Here is a 19,600-nt window from a genome sequence, read left to right on the forward strand (position 1 = left end):
AGCAGTACAGCAGAAAGTTCAGCTACCCTGCAGGCCACTGCAGCTGAGAAGGGTGAGCGTCATGTAGCTCATACTGTTGGTTCATTAAAGTGTAGTTTGTAGGTGGTGGTGATCAGGATAATTGATGATGCTATAGCCATTTTGATGACTATGATGATTTCCTTTTTATTATTTTAGTTTTTTTAAAGGGCCCCATATTGTGAAAATGGGTTTGGATTGTGTTTCGTGTGTGTCTTTTTTGTGAACTCAGTGGTATAGAATAAAAGTTGGGAAAATATGAAGTCCTTTAAAATGCCCCCCCCATGCTTTACAAGCCAGTAAGAAAATTGCCTGTGTCTGTGGTAGGGAAAGACAGTGAGTATAAACAAGGTTTTGTTGCTAACTGTAAGTTAAGGACATAAAGTTTTGTTAGCAGCTGTGTTGAAGAGCAAGGAATAAGCCATTTGGACAGACTCATATAGTTTTTGTGTTTTAGCTGCAGTGTGCAGGCTAATGGCTAACAGTAAACTAGCTAAGTGAGTGAGTGTGCGAGTGTTGGTGTGGCTGCTGTTAGAGCGGATGGAGGTGTGCCAGTCGGCACAGAGTTGGGTGAGCAGTATAAACTGTGAATGTAGAGTACATGTACATTATGATCCACATTTTGTGATAAAAATAAATGATGCAGTCCTTTCGAGCAAATCAGTGTTCTCTGAATTTTGTGTTTTGCTTGTAAGGTCTTAACATGCCTGCAGTCATGTTTACTGTGGCCTTCCCTCAAATCTGATCCCAGGCTGTCTTGTGAGTTGGTCTGTGCTTAACCAATCAGAGTGCTTGCTGACGAATAGTGGGCGGTTACTTCTGCATAGCAGCAAAAATCGAATGTGTGTGGCTGGGACAGAGAGGGGCTCTCGGCAAAGCCAGGCAAAATCAAATTAAGAGTATATTTTCTTTGTTCACCACATTACAGAAGTGTAGATGATACAGGTACAATTTTAAGTGTCAAAATATGGGACCTTTAAAATCAGACAAACAAAAAATGGAATTATACTATTTATGTATTTTAATATCAAAGGGCTTAAAAACAATGAAAATAAGGTTGCACTAAAATTCGACTTTAAATTTTTTTAACAGAAGAATGCAATTTACATTTATTCTGTAGATTCTTCATTTTCTGTTACGTAGATGACTGTGGCTGATTAGCAGAATAATCAGCAGCTCTTTTGCATTTCCTCCCTGTTTTCCTCTTCATTTTCTGAAAGCATACTCTGTACTGTCCTTGCCATTAGAGGACCTTGTTCACCATAGCCTGCTGTGAATATTGAATATGAATATGATATGCATGTAATGCAGATATAATGATTATTGCAGCAGGAAACAGCAACTTTTAAAATCAGCGCAAATAAATGCACTTTTAACTACTTTTGACAAATTTATGTATGTAAAGAAAAAAAATATATTTTGTTTTATTCCACAACCAGCTGTTGCAGGGAAAGTCCATTCCTAAACTGGGGTCGCTGGACCAGATCGAAACAGGCAGTGGAGATGTGGAAGGACAGTACAGCGGCGACTGTGATGATGAGGACGGTTGTGGGGGATCAGGTGGCGGTGAGGTGAAGAGGAAAGTCTCCAGAGTCTCCAAAAGTAAGTCTCATTCTTTTATAATTTAATCAAACAATTAACCAAGTAACCTGTATATTGCACCAAGGAAGCAAGGTTATGTGGCAAGAATATAACATTGGGGTATGAACATTCTTATGGTATTGGACTGGGTGCAATGATTTACATTTGGATATATGAAACATGAAACATAAACTATAGAATTTTCAAAACATAGAAAACAGACTTCTTTAGTTAAAAATAGGAGGAGAGTAATCAATCAATTCACAAAACACATCAGATTAAAAGAATGAAATAAGATTAATAACAGCAATGAATATACCATAAGTAATATACATGTATGTACTTACACTTTTTAAATTTCAATCCATGTGGTAAATTCAGCGTTTTACCCATCTATCTTTCTAAAAGAGGCGAATTTAAAATCCACGAACCACCAAGTTTTTGATCAGTGAAGGCCTTGAAAGGTGCAGTTGCATAATGCTATATTTTAATAAGACTTCCTCCAGTCTCCATTTTATGACAGCCATAATAATAGTCATTAAAGATAATAGTTGCTATGGGGACATTATTGCAATCAAGGCCTGTTACTTTAGAAATTATTGAAATTATTGCTCCCCAGAGGATCAGTAACCCCTGATGAATCACAGCGGCGGAGCTTTCCTCTTCATTTTGTTACCTTTCACACTCTCCACTCCTCTCAGCCCATGGATTCCTCCTTTCCTCTCCTCTCTCCTCTACTCTCCATCAAACATGCTAACAACCTGATTAATCACCCCGCTCATTCTGCCTATGGCGACAACGGGGGGGGGGGGGGTTGTCATCCAAACAAGCCGTTCTATCCGTGTAAATGTTTCCTCTAGTGCTTGTCAGTCTGTCTCGAGGCTTCAGCAGCAGCTCGGGCTCAGGAAGCTGCTTAACAATCGCTCATCTGAGGCTGTAGGGAGGCTCTGACATTTATCACCCATTACAGTAGAGCCGCCCTTTCCTTGTCGTAGGCCAGATCAGCCTGTCTCCCATATTTATGACCCACTGTCTGTTGTGACCTCTGTCGAGCATCAGTCCCCTGCTGCCTGACCCTCACACAAACACTCAGGGTTCTCCACCTGAACCAGACCTCTGGATAGTCCCTACAGAATTCTGCAGGGTTTAGCTTTTATTGCTGAATTTCGCTGAAAATTCATTTCTATTCGTGTGTGTGTGTGTGTGTGTGTGTGTGTGTGTGTGTGTGTGTGTGTGCGTGCGTGCGTGCGTGCGTGCGTGCGTGCGTGCGTGCGCGTGCGTGCGTGTGTGTGTGTGTGCGTGTGTATATATATATATATGGGGGGTTTATTGTTGAAATAGAATTAAGTGGATTAGTGTTATGTGCAAGCCAAGGATACAGCAGCACTAAAAACATAATGTTTTATTGCTGTCTTACTGAAAAAGAGAATACTTAGTTTAAGTACTAATCCATTATATTTTATGAACAGAAACAAAAATAGGTCCTCAAATCATACTGAAGGAAAATACAGCAATTTCACAACACTCTTAATTGAACCTTACCATTGGAAAATGAATAAAATCCATCTTAATTTTTTTGTTAAAGGGGACATATTATGCTCCTTTTCAACAAGTTTGAATAAGTCTCAGAGGTCCCCAAAGCATGTATTTGAAGCTTTTTGCTAAAAAATCCACTCCGATCCTATATTTCAGCATGCCTGTAAACCCCTCTTTTTGAGCCCTGTTCAGAACAGGCTGTTTCTGTGTCTGTAGCTTTAAATGCAATGAGCTGTGCCTGACCACGCCCCTCTCCGGAAGGGGATGCCGTTCGGGCTTCTGGCACCGTGCTCTAATGTTTACGGTGACCGTGACCGGCAACCTGGCGTCGGTAGCGATTTGGTTCAACCACACAACTTTTATCCAGAATCTGAGCCAGAGGGAGAGGCTGCTGAAGAAGTTCAAACTCTACAACTGCAGCAGGACGTTTCTGAATGGTTGGTAACCAATTTTGTGTATTTTGACATTACATTTTGAGTTTGTTGATGAGTGCTGGCACACAGTTACTAACATGTAGCTAGGTAGCTAATGCTAACTGTTACTGTCTCGTCATTACTGGAGCTCTTTTGGTAAATAAGCACTATTGTGAATAGTGTAATGTAGTTATCTGTCATGCCTCCTTAGATATACTTTTACAGTCTGAAAATGTTTGTTGTATCTAGACTGCTACAGGTGTTCAATGTCAGTACTAGTCAGATATTTTAATAGATGCTGACAAAGTAAATTTTTCTCCATGTTTTGAGCAGAGATGCTCATCATGACATCTTCCTTTATGAAGTAAATTTATTTTGTGTATTACAATGAAAGCTGTAAATCAGCATAAACATGTCTGACAGCAACAGTAATCTTTAGTCAAAGACTGAACTGTGCAGTTTTCTACACTACACTGTTGTTAGGCTCCACATTATATGCAATAAGTGACATGTTATAAATTACCTCTGTTATATGCACTTGATATGTAGCCAAGCTTACTTCTTACCCACCTTAGCTCCACTGTCTGTCAGTGTTTGAATTTCACAAGCTTTATATTTTGGTGAATGTTACCATTTTTCTCTATATCTTGGACAGGTGCTCCTGTGGAAACTGTGCAACCATGCCCACAGAAGCTGAGAACATCTGCTGCTAGGAGATACCACAGGTAGCATTCTCACTGGACAAACTAATCACTAATTTGTTTTGATTACATTACATTTATAATCAACCATAGAATTTACCATTTGCAATTCACTGTAGGTTACCAGATGGCTATGGGAGATCGTGGAAGATTTACCATGTATGGTAGACCGTCCTGGGTTGGAGCCGCTCTGCCTCAATGTGTTCTGCCTGCAACATGTACCGCACTGACTATGGTCCTTTACGGTTGAGAGGAATACACCAGTACGTTTTGCTTCTTTGTTAAAACATAGTTTCAATCTAAATAAAAGATGTTAGACAGTCTTGTTTTACTTCAGTGCACATAATTTTACAATGGTAATAACACACCACAAATAGAGTAACACACCCTCAAATAAATTAGTTTAGCTGCTCTTTGATTTGTAAAGTTCTTCTATCAGCAGATAGTGTGCATATAATATATGAATTCAGAGGAGTCATTTCTTTAGTAACAATCAAGCATTTATTTACATCAAATGAGGCAGTTATAATCAGTGATGATGAAAAAACTGTAGGATTCACTGGATCCATATAAAAAATTGTGAGACACAACATAGATATATGTTTGCAAGACTAAATGCCCTGTCCAGTTGTTTTAGTCAGTACAGGTATCTAGCCTATAGGAGCTTTGTGAGCTGGTGCTTCCTTGGTTGCAGAATCTGGGTCATCATTCCAGCCTGCGTGGTCCTACGCATCCATGCCGTGTTTCCTGACGCCACAGGCCGGTATGTGGGTTTTAGACTGGCCCATGATAGAACCGGGACACAGAGCTGGATATGACCTCCTCCTTCTCAGGCCGCTCCAACTGTGCAGTGAGGTCCTCTGGGATGGGGATGGCCAAAGCAGCTTCTGTGTATGGTCCCAGGTCACAAAGACTTTTTCAAATATGAGGTCCACCACATTCCCTGTTTGATAAAACACAAAAGATTTTTTTTTACATTTTTCACTTTTTTTTTTTTTTTTACAAAACAATGACTGAGTCTGTTTCTAAATACCTCCTGACATTTTCTTTACTGTATTTTGTTATTGATGGAACTGTCATAACATTATATGTGCAATATTTAATACAATGTGTACAAAACATTTTTTGGTTGAAAAATAAAATAATATAACACTTATAGAATGTCGCCTCAGTCTTAACTGGTTTAGCTCTGCATTCTCCCTTCATGGCTTTTGGAAATTGGACCTTGAACAGTGGTTCACCTTCTTTTGTTTGGGCTTGTGGTCGGTCAGCATTTTCATTGTAGGACATGGCAGCCAGGTGACAGATGATGACAGAAACCTTAGCCTACACACTCACAAGTTCTAAGTAACCACAGCTTCATTTACCTGCACATTATTCCAAAACTGATAAATCACTGTTAGGTTTATCAAAAGTAGATGCACTTCAGATGGCTACAGACCTGTACTTCTGATGTGAGGCTGAAGATCTTCAAGGATAACTGTGGGCCTACAGTGGGTCAGTCTGGCATGCAACATCCCCTGTTGCAGGAAGCTGTATAGATGGCCTGAACAGAGGAAACAGAGATTACACCAACATCTCCTCAAATGTGTAGTTATGGCAACAGCTGCAAACAGTGCAAGAATGATAACAGATGCTCTCAATTATGTGTAAACTGGGTTGTCAATAGCTTGTAAATGCTGCAAATAGCTCACTATATGTGCAAGATGCAAAAAATGTGTATTATAGACTATCCCCTTGGACATATCCCCTTAACTCTGCGCTTATCTAGATATTCCCTACAGGCACTGTATCTGTGAACATGATATAAACGTTAAAACGGCCGTTATAAGGCATGACTCTCAATAATAACTTTCACAGCACTAATAAACAAGCCCGGACACCTACGCTAATCAGTACAAAGCCTATTTTTAGTCCGAATTTTACCGGCTTGACTTTACAGACAGCTAAAACGCCTTTAAAATATAATACATTTAACAGGGTGGCTCTTATCAATGTCACACGGCGATACCAAGCAGAAGAATTACATACAATCTGTACCCCGCTATACCCGGCTGCGCGTCGACGACGCTAAACGTTAGCCACGTTAGCTGCCATGCTAACAACACACGCAACAGGCTCTCGTGAACAAACAGTAAAGCAACATAAAATGGTAAAACTTACAGCTCCGAAGTTCAAAGTTGGGTCACAGACAGTCGGTACTGATCCAAGCTTTATCTTGAGACTTGTAGGAAATCCTGCGTTGTCCTGGCCCAGGTTGAGAAAGCAGTCCGAGGTGAAATGGTTAGCACACAGTACAACACTTTCGGAGTTGGAGCGGGAACATTTCCATCAAAAATAAAATTAATCCACTGGGTCTTTAGATCCTCGGGCGTAGGGATTAAAAAAAGACTCCTGTGTTGGTTTGTGCAGCCAACAACAAAGCAACTACTGTGTTTCGCTGTACCTTCGACATTGTTCTACCGAAAGCCAGTGTTCGCGAGGGAAGTAACGATACCGTCTGTAACACGGACTCAGAGGGCGGAACACACACCTAGCTCGGGGAGCGTCACCCACCCGGGGGGAGGGGCATCGCCCTTCTTGACGTCACCAGGGGCGAATCTCCAATCCGCTCGTTTGAGCACACATTTCTTGAAAGGTGGAGAAAGCAAAAGAACGAGAGTATGGACTTTTCTCATGTTTGGGGGGTCCGTAGACACGCCAGGGACACATACTACCGATAGAAAACCATGGAAAAGTGCATTTTGCATAATAGGTCCCCTTTAATGTTTTAATTGTTTAATTTTTCTATTCATCTGCTGGCACAATTCAAACTGAAAGTATAATACGGGAGGTTTAATCCAAAACACCTCTCCAGCCCGTAGGAGTCGATAAAGGTCACAGATAAACAAGCAACCCACTGTTCACTGAATCATTCTCCTCAATCATTGTCGCTAAGGTAGACATGTAACACTTTCAGACACCAACTGAGGTATGAGACGGGTTAATAAACAAGTGTTAAACCCTCATTTGGCTGATCATATGGGAATTTTAGTGATGAATAAACACTTAGTCATGGCCATGTTCGCAAGAACCAGTCTGTGTATGTAGTTAGCAGACAGAATTTCTTCATACAGAGCATATCATTGTGCTACTGTTGTTGCTCCAGTACAGATTAATTTAGTTCATATAATTTGTTTTGGTCTAAACCTACAAAAAGAAAAAAAAAATCAGTTGAAGTTGGAACAAATATCTGTTAGTTATAGCAAACCTATGAACGTTCTGTAGTAACTGAACAATAATCCTGTATTTTTTTTTTTTTTTCATGTAGTTCTTTTTTTGGCACATGAGGGTGAGAGGAACAAACTATAAACAGAACCGTGACAATGTCATCACCCTTTAAGTTGAATGGTGAACTTGTTAGCAAACAGTTGCCTATTGACACACCCATTGGTTACTCAGCAACATTATCATTCTTTGGAGTAGTGTTTCTGGTCAACTGAAGAATCCAAGTCCAATATTCACGGTCTTTTTTTAGCTCAGTTTTTGGTATCAACCAACTCCTGAGGGAAATATCTGGCTCTTCAGCTGCTAAATGCTCCTCTGTGTTCACCATCTAGTCACTAACCGTGTCTATCAGAAACACCTGTAGAGCTCTTTAAAGCTGTGGGCAGCTGCATATACAGGTGATAATTCTCTGTAGGTTAATCACTTCAAGTGACTCCTTTCACACTTTCACATTGTTTTCACATTTTCATTTAATACATTGTTGTTGTAAAAATACTGATTACAGCTTCTTTAAGGAACGGGAAACCTGAGCGATGTTGCGAGCTTAATTAAAACATTGACTAAAGTCATGAGAAGTTGCCTGACGACATGATATGCTAAATAGCACACAGATTGGTTTGCTGCAGTACACGACCCTCGGTGCAGGGAGAGAGTTTGCTGTGTCTAAGATACACTGTGATGATCACACGCGCTCAGATCAGACAAGCGAGTAGTGCAAATCGGCATCAGCTGTACTCAGCTGTCGCCAAATGCTTGAGAGTCAACACATTACCATCCTTCTCCACGGATGATAAAAATGTAATTAATTCAGTTTTATTTCTTGCTAGAAATACAGTTGATTCCTGAGAAGTTATTACATCTTACTGTAGCAAGACAGTGCTGATAAATTGGCTACCATGAGGTTAAATCACTGGTGGTGGAGAATACAGTATTAATGAACGTTGTTAGTTTTTATTCCAGTCTGTGTGCAAAACTTCAAAACACAAAGCCAAAGAGACAGACATCAAATATTAAACAAAGCTACAGACCCAGAAACAAAAGCAACCATAGAACCAGGTAGAAAACCGTGAAGGTGAGATAAAATCCACCTCACCAAACACGAGTTCAACAAACGACTAAACTCAAACAGAGCTGAAAGGAACTTTAAGTAACATAATATCATCGTGGAATTATTCACAAGTGAGTGAGATCACAGGAAGTTTTTAAAACATAGATGACATCTTTGTCATCTGCAGGACTGTACAATATATTTCCAGCTGCCATTTAATGGCAAGTGTGCCAGTCTAGAATTTAATATGATTCCTTTCTCTGCAATTATCCATAATCCCTCTCCTTTGTGTCTGTGATGTTTATCAGCTGAACATGCTGACGATAGATCAGCATGATAAGGAAATAAAATGGGATAAGCTCAATACTGACAATACAAGCCTGATTTAAAGGATTATCCTCATTAAGCAGAATTACTGTTGTGTGAGAATGGTATGTATGTGACAAGAAGCAACAATGTGAGCAGTTCATCCTTTAGAAATATTTCAAGGATTTTTGAATGTTTAGCGTTTGCAGCAGGGTAGTATTTACTGCATTTTGGCCTCCAGATTGCTGAGCCACCTGAGAGAGTTTCCGTTTTTGTAAAAACACAATTAGGCTGATCTGTTTGTGTGTGTGTGTGTGTGTGTCTGTGTGTGTGTGTGTGTGTGTGTGTGTGTGTACACCCAGATAATTATTGAAAACACACAGTGAAAACAGAGAAAGATTGATTCACTTCACTCCTCACAGCTTGCTAGGTTACACAGACTGATGAAGACTCAGGAATCCCAGACATGCCAGATAGACCATGCGTCCAGAAGCTTTTGTGCATTTTCCTCTCAGGCCCTGTTTTTTTTTTCCAGTTATTGTACACCTGCCAATCGCCTCAACAAACACACACATCTGACTTTCCCTCATTAATTAAATGAAATGATCATTTAACGCTAATGAGAACCAGCACCTCGATGTCGGAACTATTGTGAGATCACAGTGGTGAGTATTGCTGGATCATAATTACTAATTATAATAGACATGACTGGAATACTCTTTGAAAAGCTATGATGTATCCCTTGTCTTTAGAGTCATGTTTTTCCAGCGTCCGGTTGTGTGTGCTTTGTGTAAGTGTAAAGTGGTTAAGGTCCTTTTTGCACTTATTGCACAAATTCAGATCTGAAAGACATCTTAACACTCCCAAATAACAGTGACAAGACAAATTTTAGCTTTGATATCCAGAACGTCAATTTGGTAAATAAGGTGAAGTCAAAGGGTTTCAAGTAGCTGGGATGAGAAGGTTCATTGCCACAGCCCTACTTTATGATTGAGCCTGATGAGATAATTATGCACCTGGTTTAATCACATAAAACCCTTGCCGGGCTCAGCTTTGAATATAATAAATCCAGTTTTGCCATTTTAGCCACGGTGGCTTATTAATCAGTTGTGAAATGAAAACAAAACAAAACAAAAAAAAGTCTACAGCCATGCTAGAGGCTCTGTGAGACTGTATCAATCCACAGTGCTGCTTTCGGATAAATGTTAACGTCAGCATGAAAACATGCTCACACTGACAATGCTATCACGTACATGTTAAGTATATTGGCACCCAACATTTGTTCAATGCTAACATAGTTGTTGAGACAGTCCCTCCTAACCACAATTGTGAACCTGCCGTTGACACAACAGTAAAAGTCTTTCAGGATTCATCATCTGGGAACCATGAACGCCTGTACTGAATTTTGTGCCAATCCATCCAACAGATGTTTAGATATTTTACTGTATAACTATGAACTTTGACATACTGCTGCTGTTAGATGAAAAGTCAGTGAAGAGTTATCCTCCGGGGACTTTGAATGTCCATCTGTATAAAATTTCATGTCACTCTATTCTATCATTTTTGAGATATTTCAGTCTGGACTAAAGCGGTGGACCAACTGACTGACATTACATTTGTAGAAAAGTGTTACACCAACTTATCTACAGTTTGTGGCTGATTGCAACATTTACTCACTAGAAGAAAAAAAAATTCTTAATTTCTCAATTTCCTTTAATCCAATACTAAATCTTAGATTCCTGTGACCTGTCCACAGCATCTGTGGGGGAGAACAATTAAGAGGTTCTTTCATTGCTCCAACCTCAACAGGCAGCTCCAGGCCTTTTATCCAGCCTGGCATGGTTTAGCTGCAGACTCTGTGATTGCTTGCAGCGTGAGCATTGTACTGCAGAAAGACATCTGTTAGACGCAGTGGCAGCACGAGAGACACAAATCGATTTCTAGCAGGTAAGCACAATGAGGGGAAGGGCAGAGGCTCCTTTAGCATGAGTCTTATTAATTAATAGTGTCTCAGCAGAGGAGTGTTTGATGTTATCTGAGCTTCTCCCTCACAGTCCAGCGGTAAATGAACGGTGAATATAGCTGTTGCATATAGAACTCCTCCGCTATCTAATGTCAAGTGATAATGGGCATAACGGCGTTCATCAGGGATACAGGGCACAGGGGTCAGCACACATTTAGAAAAAGCAATTTGCTGTCATAGTTTACAGTGTTGTATACGTTCCAGCTCTAAATGAGAGATCAGAGAGATAGGGAATTTCATCAAGGCCACTTTGTTGGACATATACAGTAATAGGCCTATCACTGGGAGCCATTTGGAATTTTCCTAACAGGCTCTGTAATACTTGGCTGTGCCCATTAGAAAGATCTTTATCCTCATTACAGAATGAGATCAAATTAGGTCACCTGCTGTGACTCCTGCCCTCCTCTGTGCCAGTGAAAATAGGATCAAAATCATCTAGAGCAGTGTGGCTCATAACCTCTTGACCAGCGAGCTTTACTAGGTGGATTCTTAGGTTGTCTGATTATCACTCCATTAAATTAACCTCCTGAACTAATTAATAACTAAGGGATTCATCAAAGACTTTCATGTCTCAGGAAGACTGTACTCTTATACCTTTACAAAAAGTATAGTTTTATGGTCACTTCAATGTGTGTTGCTGTATATCAAAGCAAATGTGAGTATTTAACAATAAAATACATTGTACAAATAGGTCACAGCTAAATGACTAAACCAACTGTATGTTCTACATTGTCAGTTGGGTTCAGTACATTGTTTATTGAATGTAGAGGTCATTATTTTCAGGTTTGCACAATTGTCATTTAAGGTTATCAAAACTAATTAACCTTAATTGTAGACTTGGTACTGATGTCACACTTGTATTCTGGCTGGGTGGCTGTAGGTCCGTTAGTGTTGTATATCCATCTCTGACTGAGGAACTGCTGTCACTTAAACTGCTGCTGTAGCTGTAGCTGTTGTTGAATATTATGTAGTTAAAGCTGTTGTAGAAATACGACTTTTACTTAGACTTTGGGACCTTCACTTCAATTCAGTTTTATTTGTATAGTGCCACATCACAACATACATTATCTCAAGGCACTTTACAAGGTAAGGCCAAAACCTTACAATGTTATAGAGAGAAACCCAACAGTTTACACAATGAGCCACACTTGGTGTCAGTGGATTGGAAAAAACTCTCTTTTTCCGAGGGAAGAAACCTCCAACAAACCCAGTTGCATGTTTGGGTGAAAGAATAATCAAGTAACACTAATGCGCAGTGGCTAATTGACCCAAAACTAGACCGCTGCAGTCTTTTTCTAGAGCCGGAACCGGTCACCATTACAAAAGTAAATGGGTCCTGAAATAATCCACACCCACTGGTTGAAGAAACTAATAGTGCAGCATTAATGCAAGTCAGCACAAATGAACCATTTACTAACCACCGACTCCCTCCATGACTGTCTAACACAAGGCAGGACAACTCTGATCATGAAAGATCCCCACAAGGGTGTAGCAACGTCCAACTACTGTCCAACGTGGAAACTCCTGTCAGACATCAAAGTCTTGGACCTAAAGTGACATGTGTGTCAATATGTGAGGAAAGATCAGCAGGGAATTGGAAACAACACCAGAGGCCCAAAGCACCAGCTACTGAAGACAGAGCTGTCACTGCACAGCTGTAAATTGAAAGAAATGAGCCTGAGCACAGTTTGAATTACACAGTGGTGGAAGAAGTATTCAGATCCTTCACTTAAGTAACAGTAGCAGTACTACACTGCACTTAAGTAAAACTATGTATTGCATGTATAATGCAGGAACAGGATCCCTAAGAGTGTTAAACTATTTTATGTTATGACAGTGTGTAAGTGGCATTTGCTGCTCTAGCTTGTTGAGATGGTTAAGTACTTTACATACATTTGAGTTGTGCAATTGAGTAAAAAGTACAATATTTCCCTTTGAGTGAAGTACTAGTATAAAAGGAAATACTCAAACTACAACTACCTGAAATACGCACTTAAGTACTTAATAACTTTCCCCCACTGGGATTAGAGCAGGGTGATATATTATTATTATTATATATATATTATTTTATATTTATATTTATCTGTTGCCAAAATTAAAGTATTTAAGCGAATTCTCAAAAAACATAACAAAATGAGTTACGGAAATTTTTGTTGTACCAGTGTGAAGAGTTTTCTCATGCACTCCATGACCGTGTCATACAGTTTGTTGCAGTGATCTTCAGTTAAAAATATTCACTTAGTTTCAGTTTACTAGGAACACTAATACGGCCTAATACAACAGTCCTGCAATAAATCCTCCCTTTATAATGTTCAGTTTTTTTAAAACTATTTTAGAGGGGTGTTGATTCAACTGTGTGGTTGATTTGAAGGATTTATTTTGTGGTGCTGTTAAACTGTATTGCATTATACTGCCAGGCATTTCTATTCTTTTGTCCAACCCATTTATATCAATGAGGATAGGATAAATAACAGAAACACCTCCATCTAAAATGCATTACAATTCAACAGCAACACAAAGAAATCCTCCCTAAAAATTCTTACTGTTATGATATTGATTTCAAACATATTACTCAGCTGTGGTCTGGACAAACAACCTTAAAGCCCATCACCAAGTGCAGCACTCATAGATCCTAGCAACATCTTGCAGTATACAAGGTTAACAACACACTAGGAGACGTCTTTAAAAAACTAAAATCTGCTCTCAAAGTGGACAAGTGACTATCATTTGCTGCCCCTGCTGCAGTTCTGCTTTGCATTCAACCTTTCCAGGTAGATCCCAGTGAAGAATGGATATAGGTTCATGAGGGGGGCTACGACCAGTCACCTCGTGGACACGCAAGCCATCAAGCTGAATGACAAGAGGATCTACAGCAATGACACTGGAGAGCCATTTATAGTGGAAAAGTGTGACTGGGTGGAGGCAAATGGAGAGAGGATAATTGGACCTGAAAGGGTTTAACTGCAGCTGCAGGATCCTGGGGCCAGATGGATGAAATAAGAATATGTACAAAAACCATGTCTACACCATCTTCCTGTCGTTAACTAGTATTTATAAAAGCAGAAAATGCGTTGGGAACGTACACACCTCACGCATACTTCATACCAAGAAGCAGCAGCGTCCAAGGAACATAATTATCACCTCAATACTGTTCAACTGATCAATATTGTTAAATATTCAGCTGCCATCATATACACAAAGGAAGGATACCAAAGATGTTCATATTTAGGAAAAGAAAATCCTCACACTGTACAGAGGATTCTACCCAGCTTGAGACAGGCGAGGTGAGTGTCAAGGACACTGTATGAAACACGAGGCGTTCATGAGTACATTAGTAAAATGGCTCCTGTCATCGCAGACAGATGAGGCGGCTGCCAGTGATTGCCAGAAAAAGACACCATCTGCCATTAGAGGGATCCAGAACTTATGGAGCAAATGATTTGATAACGAGTTTATAGTCTTAATTCAGCAATTTTGCAAAGTTAAGTCTCATAGAAAGCATTTTGATTACATTTTGAAAGTGCTGGTAATATTTTCCATTAAGAAATGACTAATTTATTATGATGGTAATGGTATTAATCACCGTGGTCTTACTGTGAAGTACTTTTTTTAACAAGTCTAGAAATGTAATGTTATAAATTGACAACAAATGCCCTCAAAAGGTTCTTGGTCCCCTGGGAAAGTCCCTGTGGTGGAAACGCCCCAATAGACTCAATGCAAAATGTTTGGCCTGATTGATTGATTATGTATGAAATACAATATGACCTCCTTTCTGTTTAATGTTTCAGAACCAAGTGTCTACATGTGCTCAAATGTTGTGATAACAACGTTGATGTAGGAAGCTGAGTTGTACATTCTGTAGCAAAGTAAAAAAGGTGCTCTGTCTTTGTTGGCCTGAAGGTGATCTTGCTCGCACAATGATAGACACGACTGTAGCATCTAATGCTAGAGGAGTCAATTTCATTTTGTATACCAAGGCCAAACAGTTTGGATACTCAAAACTCAGGTGGCAGAAATAAAACCACTACATCCTGTGGGTTTAACTTGAGCTGAAAAACCTGGGGGTAAATATTTCATTCTAGACCTCAGAGTTCAGGAGTTATTGGCCAAACATACGCACTATTTTTCATAACACCCGTGGCTGTTCTATGTAACTTCTGCTGTTTAAGTCATGGCGGAGGGCTGTGAAAGCCTTATTTCTTAACTTATTTCTTCAAGATCTGCAGTCTTGGTGGTAGACAGTGCTGGTAGAGACTCAGGGGGAAAAAGGAAAAATCTTAACACAAATAGTAGAGTTTCTACCCTGTAGGCTTCATCTCTTAACAACTGGAAATAGAGAATAACAAAAGCCAATTTACATACTCTCAAATTCGCATTAAAGGCATCCCTCATTCAATTTTAAGCTTAATCTGTTCCTCAAAGCTATGAATGGACTTGAGTGTGTGTTTCATTACGTTAGATGTTACATGTTATGTTCTTTTGTTGCTTTCTCAGTTGAATTTGACATGCCCTAGATTATTAAACTGCCCTAGATTACTAAACTACCTTAAACAACATTAACCCCACTGCCACCTACTCATCCACAGATTGTTTTTGAGGTTTTAGCTTCACTGTGGGATTATTTTATGTAATCAGTCTCTTGTGACTCATCATGAATGCCTCCCCCGTTTGCTGTGGGCTTATCTAACTCATATGGATAATCGTGCACCTTTTCTCCAACTCAGCCTGCTTTCAACTATTGGGAATGGTAGATGTGCGTGACTTATCAGAATAGTTGATTAAGGAGGTAATATAAGCAAAGCAAAATTACTGTGTGCGAAGCTGTGCACTCTGACGTTTCACATTGAAAACATCAGAGACTTTATTTGTGACAGATATCTAAAGCAGTAACACTGCATTCAAATACATACCAACATATCACCATATTGAAGGTTTCTGGCAAACCACAGTAAGGCCATAAGAACCCTGGACAGCCTGGATCTATATTTATACTTTTTCAATACATAACATTGATGAGGTGAAGGGATATACAGTATATTTAGTTAGTAATCAATCAGCAATAACATAGACTGTGGATCACAGAAATAATGTATGACCAGACTGCCTCCTACTTTTCAAATACTCCAGGGGTTTTTCTCTTTCTTGTTTTATGTCCTTGTTCAAGTACACAGGAGAAAATACAGATTTTGCCGCTTCTTGTTTACGAATAAGAAAAATTGTGCCCTTTCACATAAGTAAGCCGTAAAAGCAGGCGGATGAAAGCATACAGATTAGTATCTGCTGTGTATTAACATATGGTCACAGCTCAGATTGGATTCTTTGTCAGATGAAATACACACCGAGTGTACTGTATGTGCTTTGAACGGCAGTGCCTGCTAACTCAAAGCATGCGTGGAGGAAAATGAAATGCAATTGCTTTTTGATTTGCCACAGTAAACATAATGACACTTTTATTGTAAGATAATAGAAACCTTGCGTTTTCTTTATCATTTCCTTACCAGGTGTTTGTGGGTTTTTTTTTTTTTTTTTTTTTAAAGGTAAAGCTTTCTAACCACAGTAAGTTGTCATTATCTCTAACAGCACATTCCTGTTTTTCAATCATTTTCTCATACCTTGCATGATTAACTGGCTGGCTTAATGAGCTGCGGCTTGCATGTGGAAGGACATCTCATTGTGTTAATGAACCATGAAAAGGGCAAGCACACATCATTGTGTGAACAGTTTTAATAATCAGCTGTGTGTCAGACACACAGCCCATATACCAAAAGTCTGCATTATCAATAAACACAGATGTTGAACGTTCCATGAAGATAGCCTAACTCTGATGAACTGTCATCCAATCAACTCTGACCCTTTTCCTTCTGCATGTCTCCTCCTATCCTCTTCAGCTCTCACACTGTCTGTGTGCTACCAAGCAGATGCTTTCAAGGCTTGACTGGCCACGTTTTCTCTTTTTCAATATTTTGCCAATGTTTGTTTATACGACTTACTCACTTTTAGCTTAATTTATTCTTATCTTTTAGCATTTTTCCACTGCAGCGCACCGACTCCACTCTATTCTTTTGGTACCAAGTACTTCTTCCACTCCAGATAGTAACCCCTTAATGTGGCGTTATTACTACAGTGATGACGCTCAAAGCTTTTTGTGACAATCTTCACTGTGTGTTTTTGCAGGTTGCCATACTAAAACTAAAGCACACTAACTAACAGGAAATGTAACAGGCTACAATGAGCGCTTCACAGTCGCTTGGCTGTTTTAAAAATGGCAGGTTTGTTCAGAATGTCCCATCTCGTACAATGATGCCGTAGTAGTGATGATTCTCTCTGACCAATCACCTTTTGGTAACGCCTCAGTTTGCTTGGATCAGCGGATGTGATATCAAAAACAGTACCAGGTACCAGGCACTATTCACAACTGTTTCCCGATGGAAAACAAAAAAAGGGGAGTAGAGTCGAGTAAAAAAGTCGAGTTGCGTTGAGCCGGTACCATGCAGGTTGATAGACTGTGTAAAGACCAGGTACAATGATGAAAATAAGTCCAGGACTTTATCGTATTGTCCCCAAGAAAGTCTTATATCCTTTATTATTTTTGCAGATGTACTGGAATGTTGTGATTGAATTTAAACCTTAAGTAGTCAAACATCTTAGTCTGAGTATAGCTGAGTCTGATGGGTGGGTACTTGGTACGATAAATAAAAGTTTTGACCTACTGCAATGGTGGTCAGGGCATCGCCAAAGTACTACTTATCATCTGTGGCAGAATGTACGTATCAAATTGCATGACGACCCATTCCAGTAGTTGTAGAGACATTTCACTCAGAGGAACCAATTGGTGGACTGACTGGCCAATCGATTTTGCCATCCACTAAGCCTCAGAGTTAGCATGGCTCAAAAAAACAAGTAGCCTCAGCAATGACTAAACTCAATTCTGCTACTTAACAGCACCATTTTATGTTTGAGTGGTTAGAAAGTGGTTGTAACTGTTCTAAAAACCAACTTCACATACAATAACACGAATCATATTTTGCCTTTGTGTCAAAAAATTTTGCCAGGAAAAAGCACAGAAAAACCGTTTGCAAGTGATTACCACTGTAATCAGATGTAATATAGCACTGTCGGCCCTGCTTTCATACAGAATCTTATATTTCCACTTGTGGCTTCATGAAAGTAGACTTTGCCTGACCCACACCACTTGTCGGCATGGTGACATACGACAGGCAGGTTTTGTCTCCTTCCTCTTCATGTCCTCTGAAAATTTCACTCAGCCTTCATCCTCAGACCTCCAAGGTCATCCTTAGATGTGCTTCAGCAGCCCTGGCAGACCCACGCGCTGCTCTCCCATCATCCCTCCTCTCTGTCTGCCTGACCTGCCAGGCAGAAAAAAACCTATCTACTGTATGTCTGCTGCAGAAGCCCTCAGCTCACCCTCTCTTTCACTAGTATGCACACCCACAACCACATTTATACAGAAGCATGCGTGGTGTGACACACACACACACACACACACACACACACACACACACACACACTCTCATACACAGTCGCTGAGAGAAACACATCAGGTGAACCGGTGAAAATCTGAGTCGGCCAACAGGAACAAGGTGTCTGAGTCTACTCAGACTGATGTTTTGTGCTGACCTTCAGTGATAATGGATCAGAAATAATGGAAAAGGCTGATATCCAGGCAAGAAACATTGCTGCAGAAGCTTGATGTTTGTCATGGTCGTGAATGGAGAGGACAAGCTTGATGTTATATTTTGAGGTTAAATTGTGGTCATGATTTATCGCGCAGCAACAGTTACGTTATTATTAAAAATATGGTGTCTCAGTGGATAAATAAAAAAATGCACATAGAATCCTTCAGCTTGAATAATCGGCCTTTGATTGCCATGTCCAAGGCCTGCATCGGTGCACTGGAATAAGAAATGGCTTTTTGTAGCATTCAGGATGCATACAACTCGCCGTTCTACTCAGTTTCACACATCATTTCTGAGCAAATGTGCACATGAACATCATACTGCTCAAATGTGTTGGGTGTTAGTTGTTACGGCTATATTGTTCTTTTTTTTTTTTCTTTTTTTTTAGCTTTTAGTCCACATTAAAAGGACATTTGTTCAAATTGGGCAGTCCTTTCTCTTCTGTGATATAATCATCATAATAACACAATTATTATTTAAAAAGTAATTAAATGAACACTGTTGTTTGTCTTCATTTTTTTTTTCTCAGATGTGAGAATCTGCTGTTTTCTTTCCAATATGTCATTGTTAAATAAATATCTTAATAAACTTAATATACATACAGTTAATACGCACTTCATAAATATAAAAAAAAACAAGCATTACACAGATGTCATCTTGGGCTCCAGGAAATTGTGATCGTATTTTTTCAAAGTTTTTTTATATTTCATAGACTAGACAAATAAGCAATTTAATTAAAAAAAAAAAAAAAAAACAGCAAATTAACTGATGATGAAAAAAGTCTGTGATGATACCATCACATGAAGGCAAAACTCTTACAACTTTTTTTTCCATACAAAAATAGAATAAAAAAAAAAAATGTATTTATTTTTTTATTCTGTTGGCTTTATAGGAAAAAAATGCACTTTCCAGTCACAAGTTCACAAGTTGTTTTGTTAGGAATTTCGGTTCATGCTCAGTCAATCACTCAGTTCCTGCAAATCTTGTGCTAATGTGTTCACACTGCAAAC

At 39.4% G+C, this 19,600-nt stretch overlaps 1 protein-coding gene and 2 long non-coding RNA genes across 3 annotated transcripts in view; 2 read left to right on the forward strand and 1 right to left on the reverse strand.

The window, feature by feature from the left end:
- gpc5a (glypican 5a) overlaps positions 1-19,600 on the forward strand; it is a 132,802-nt gene that overhangs the window by 79,262 nt on the left and 33,940 nt on the right. Inside the window, exon 8 of the mRNA XM_056372061.1 lies at positions 1,458-1,620. Within this exon, the coding sequence (XP_056228036.1) occupies positions 1,458-1,620 (163 nt within the window). The remainder of the gene's footprint in view (positions 1-1,457; positions 1,621-19,600) is intronic.
- LOC130166456 (uncharacterized) lies at positions 3,423-4,572 on the forward strand. Its single transcript, XR_008827145.1, has 3 exons — positions 3,423-3,572; positions 4,204-4,273; positions 4,369-4,572. It is a non-coding gene; the product is annotated as an uncharacterized LOC130166456 (long non-coding RNA).
- On the reverse strand, positions 5,061-6,967 carry LOC130166462 (uncharacterized). The gene is made up of 3 exons (XR_008827147.1): positions 6,413-6,967; positions 5,691-5,795; positions 5,061-5,192 (listed from the first exon to the last, which is right to left on the reverse strand). It is a non-coding gene; the product is annotated as an uncharacterized LOC130166462 (long non-coding RNA).

Source organism: Seriola aureovittata, chromosome 1 (assembly GCF_021018895.1).
Source record: "Seriola aureovittata isolate HTS-2021-v1 ecotype China chromosome 1, ASM2101889v1, whole genome shotgun sequence".
NCBI lineage: Eukaryota > Metazoa > Chordata > Actinopteri > Carangiformes > Carangidae > Seriola > Seriola aureovittata.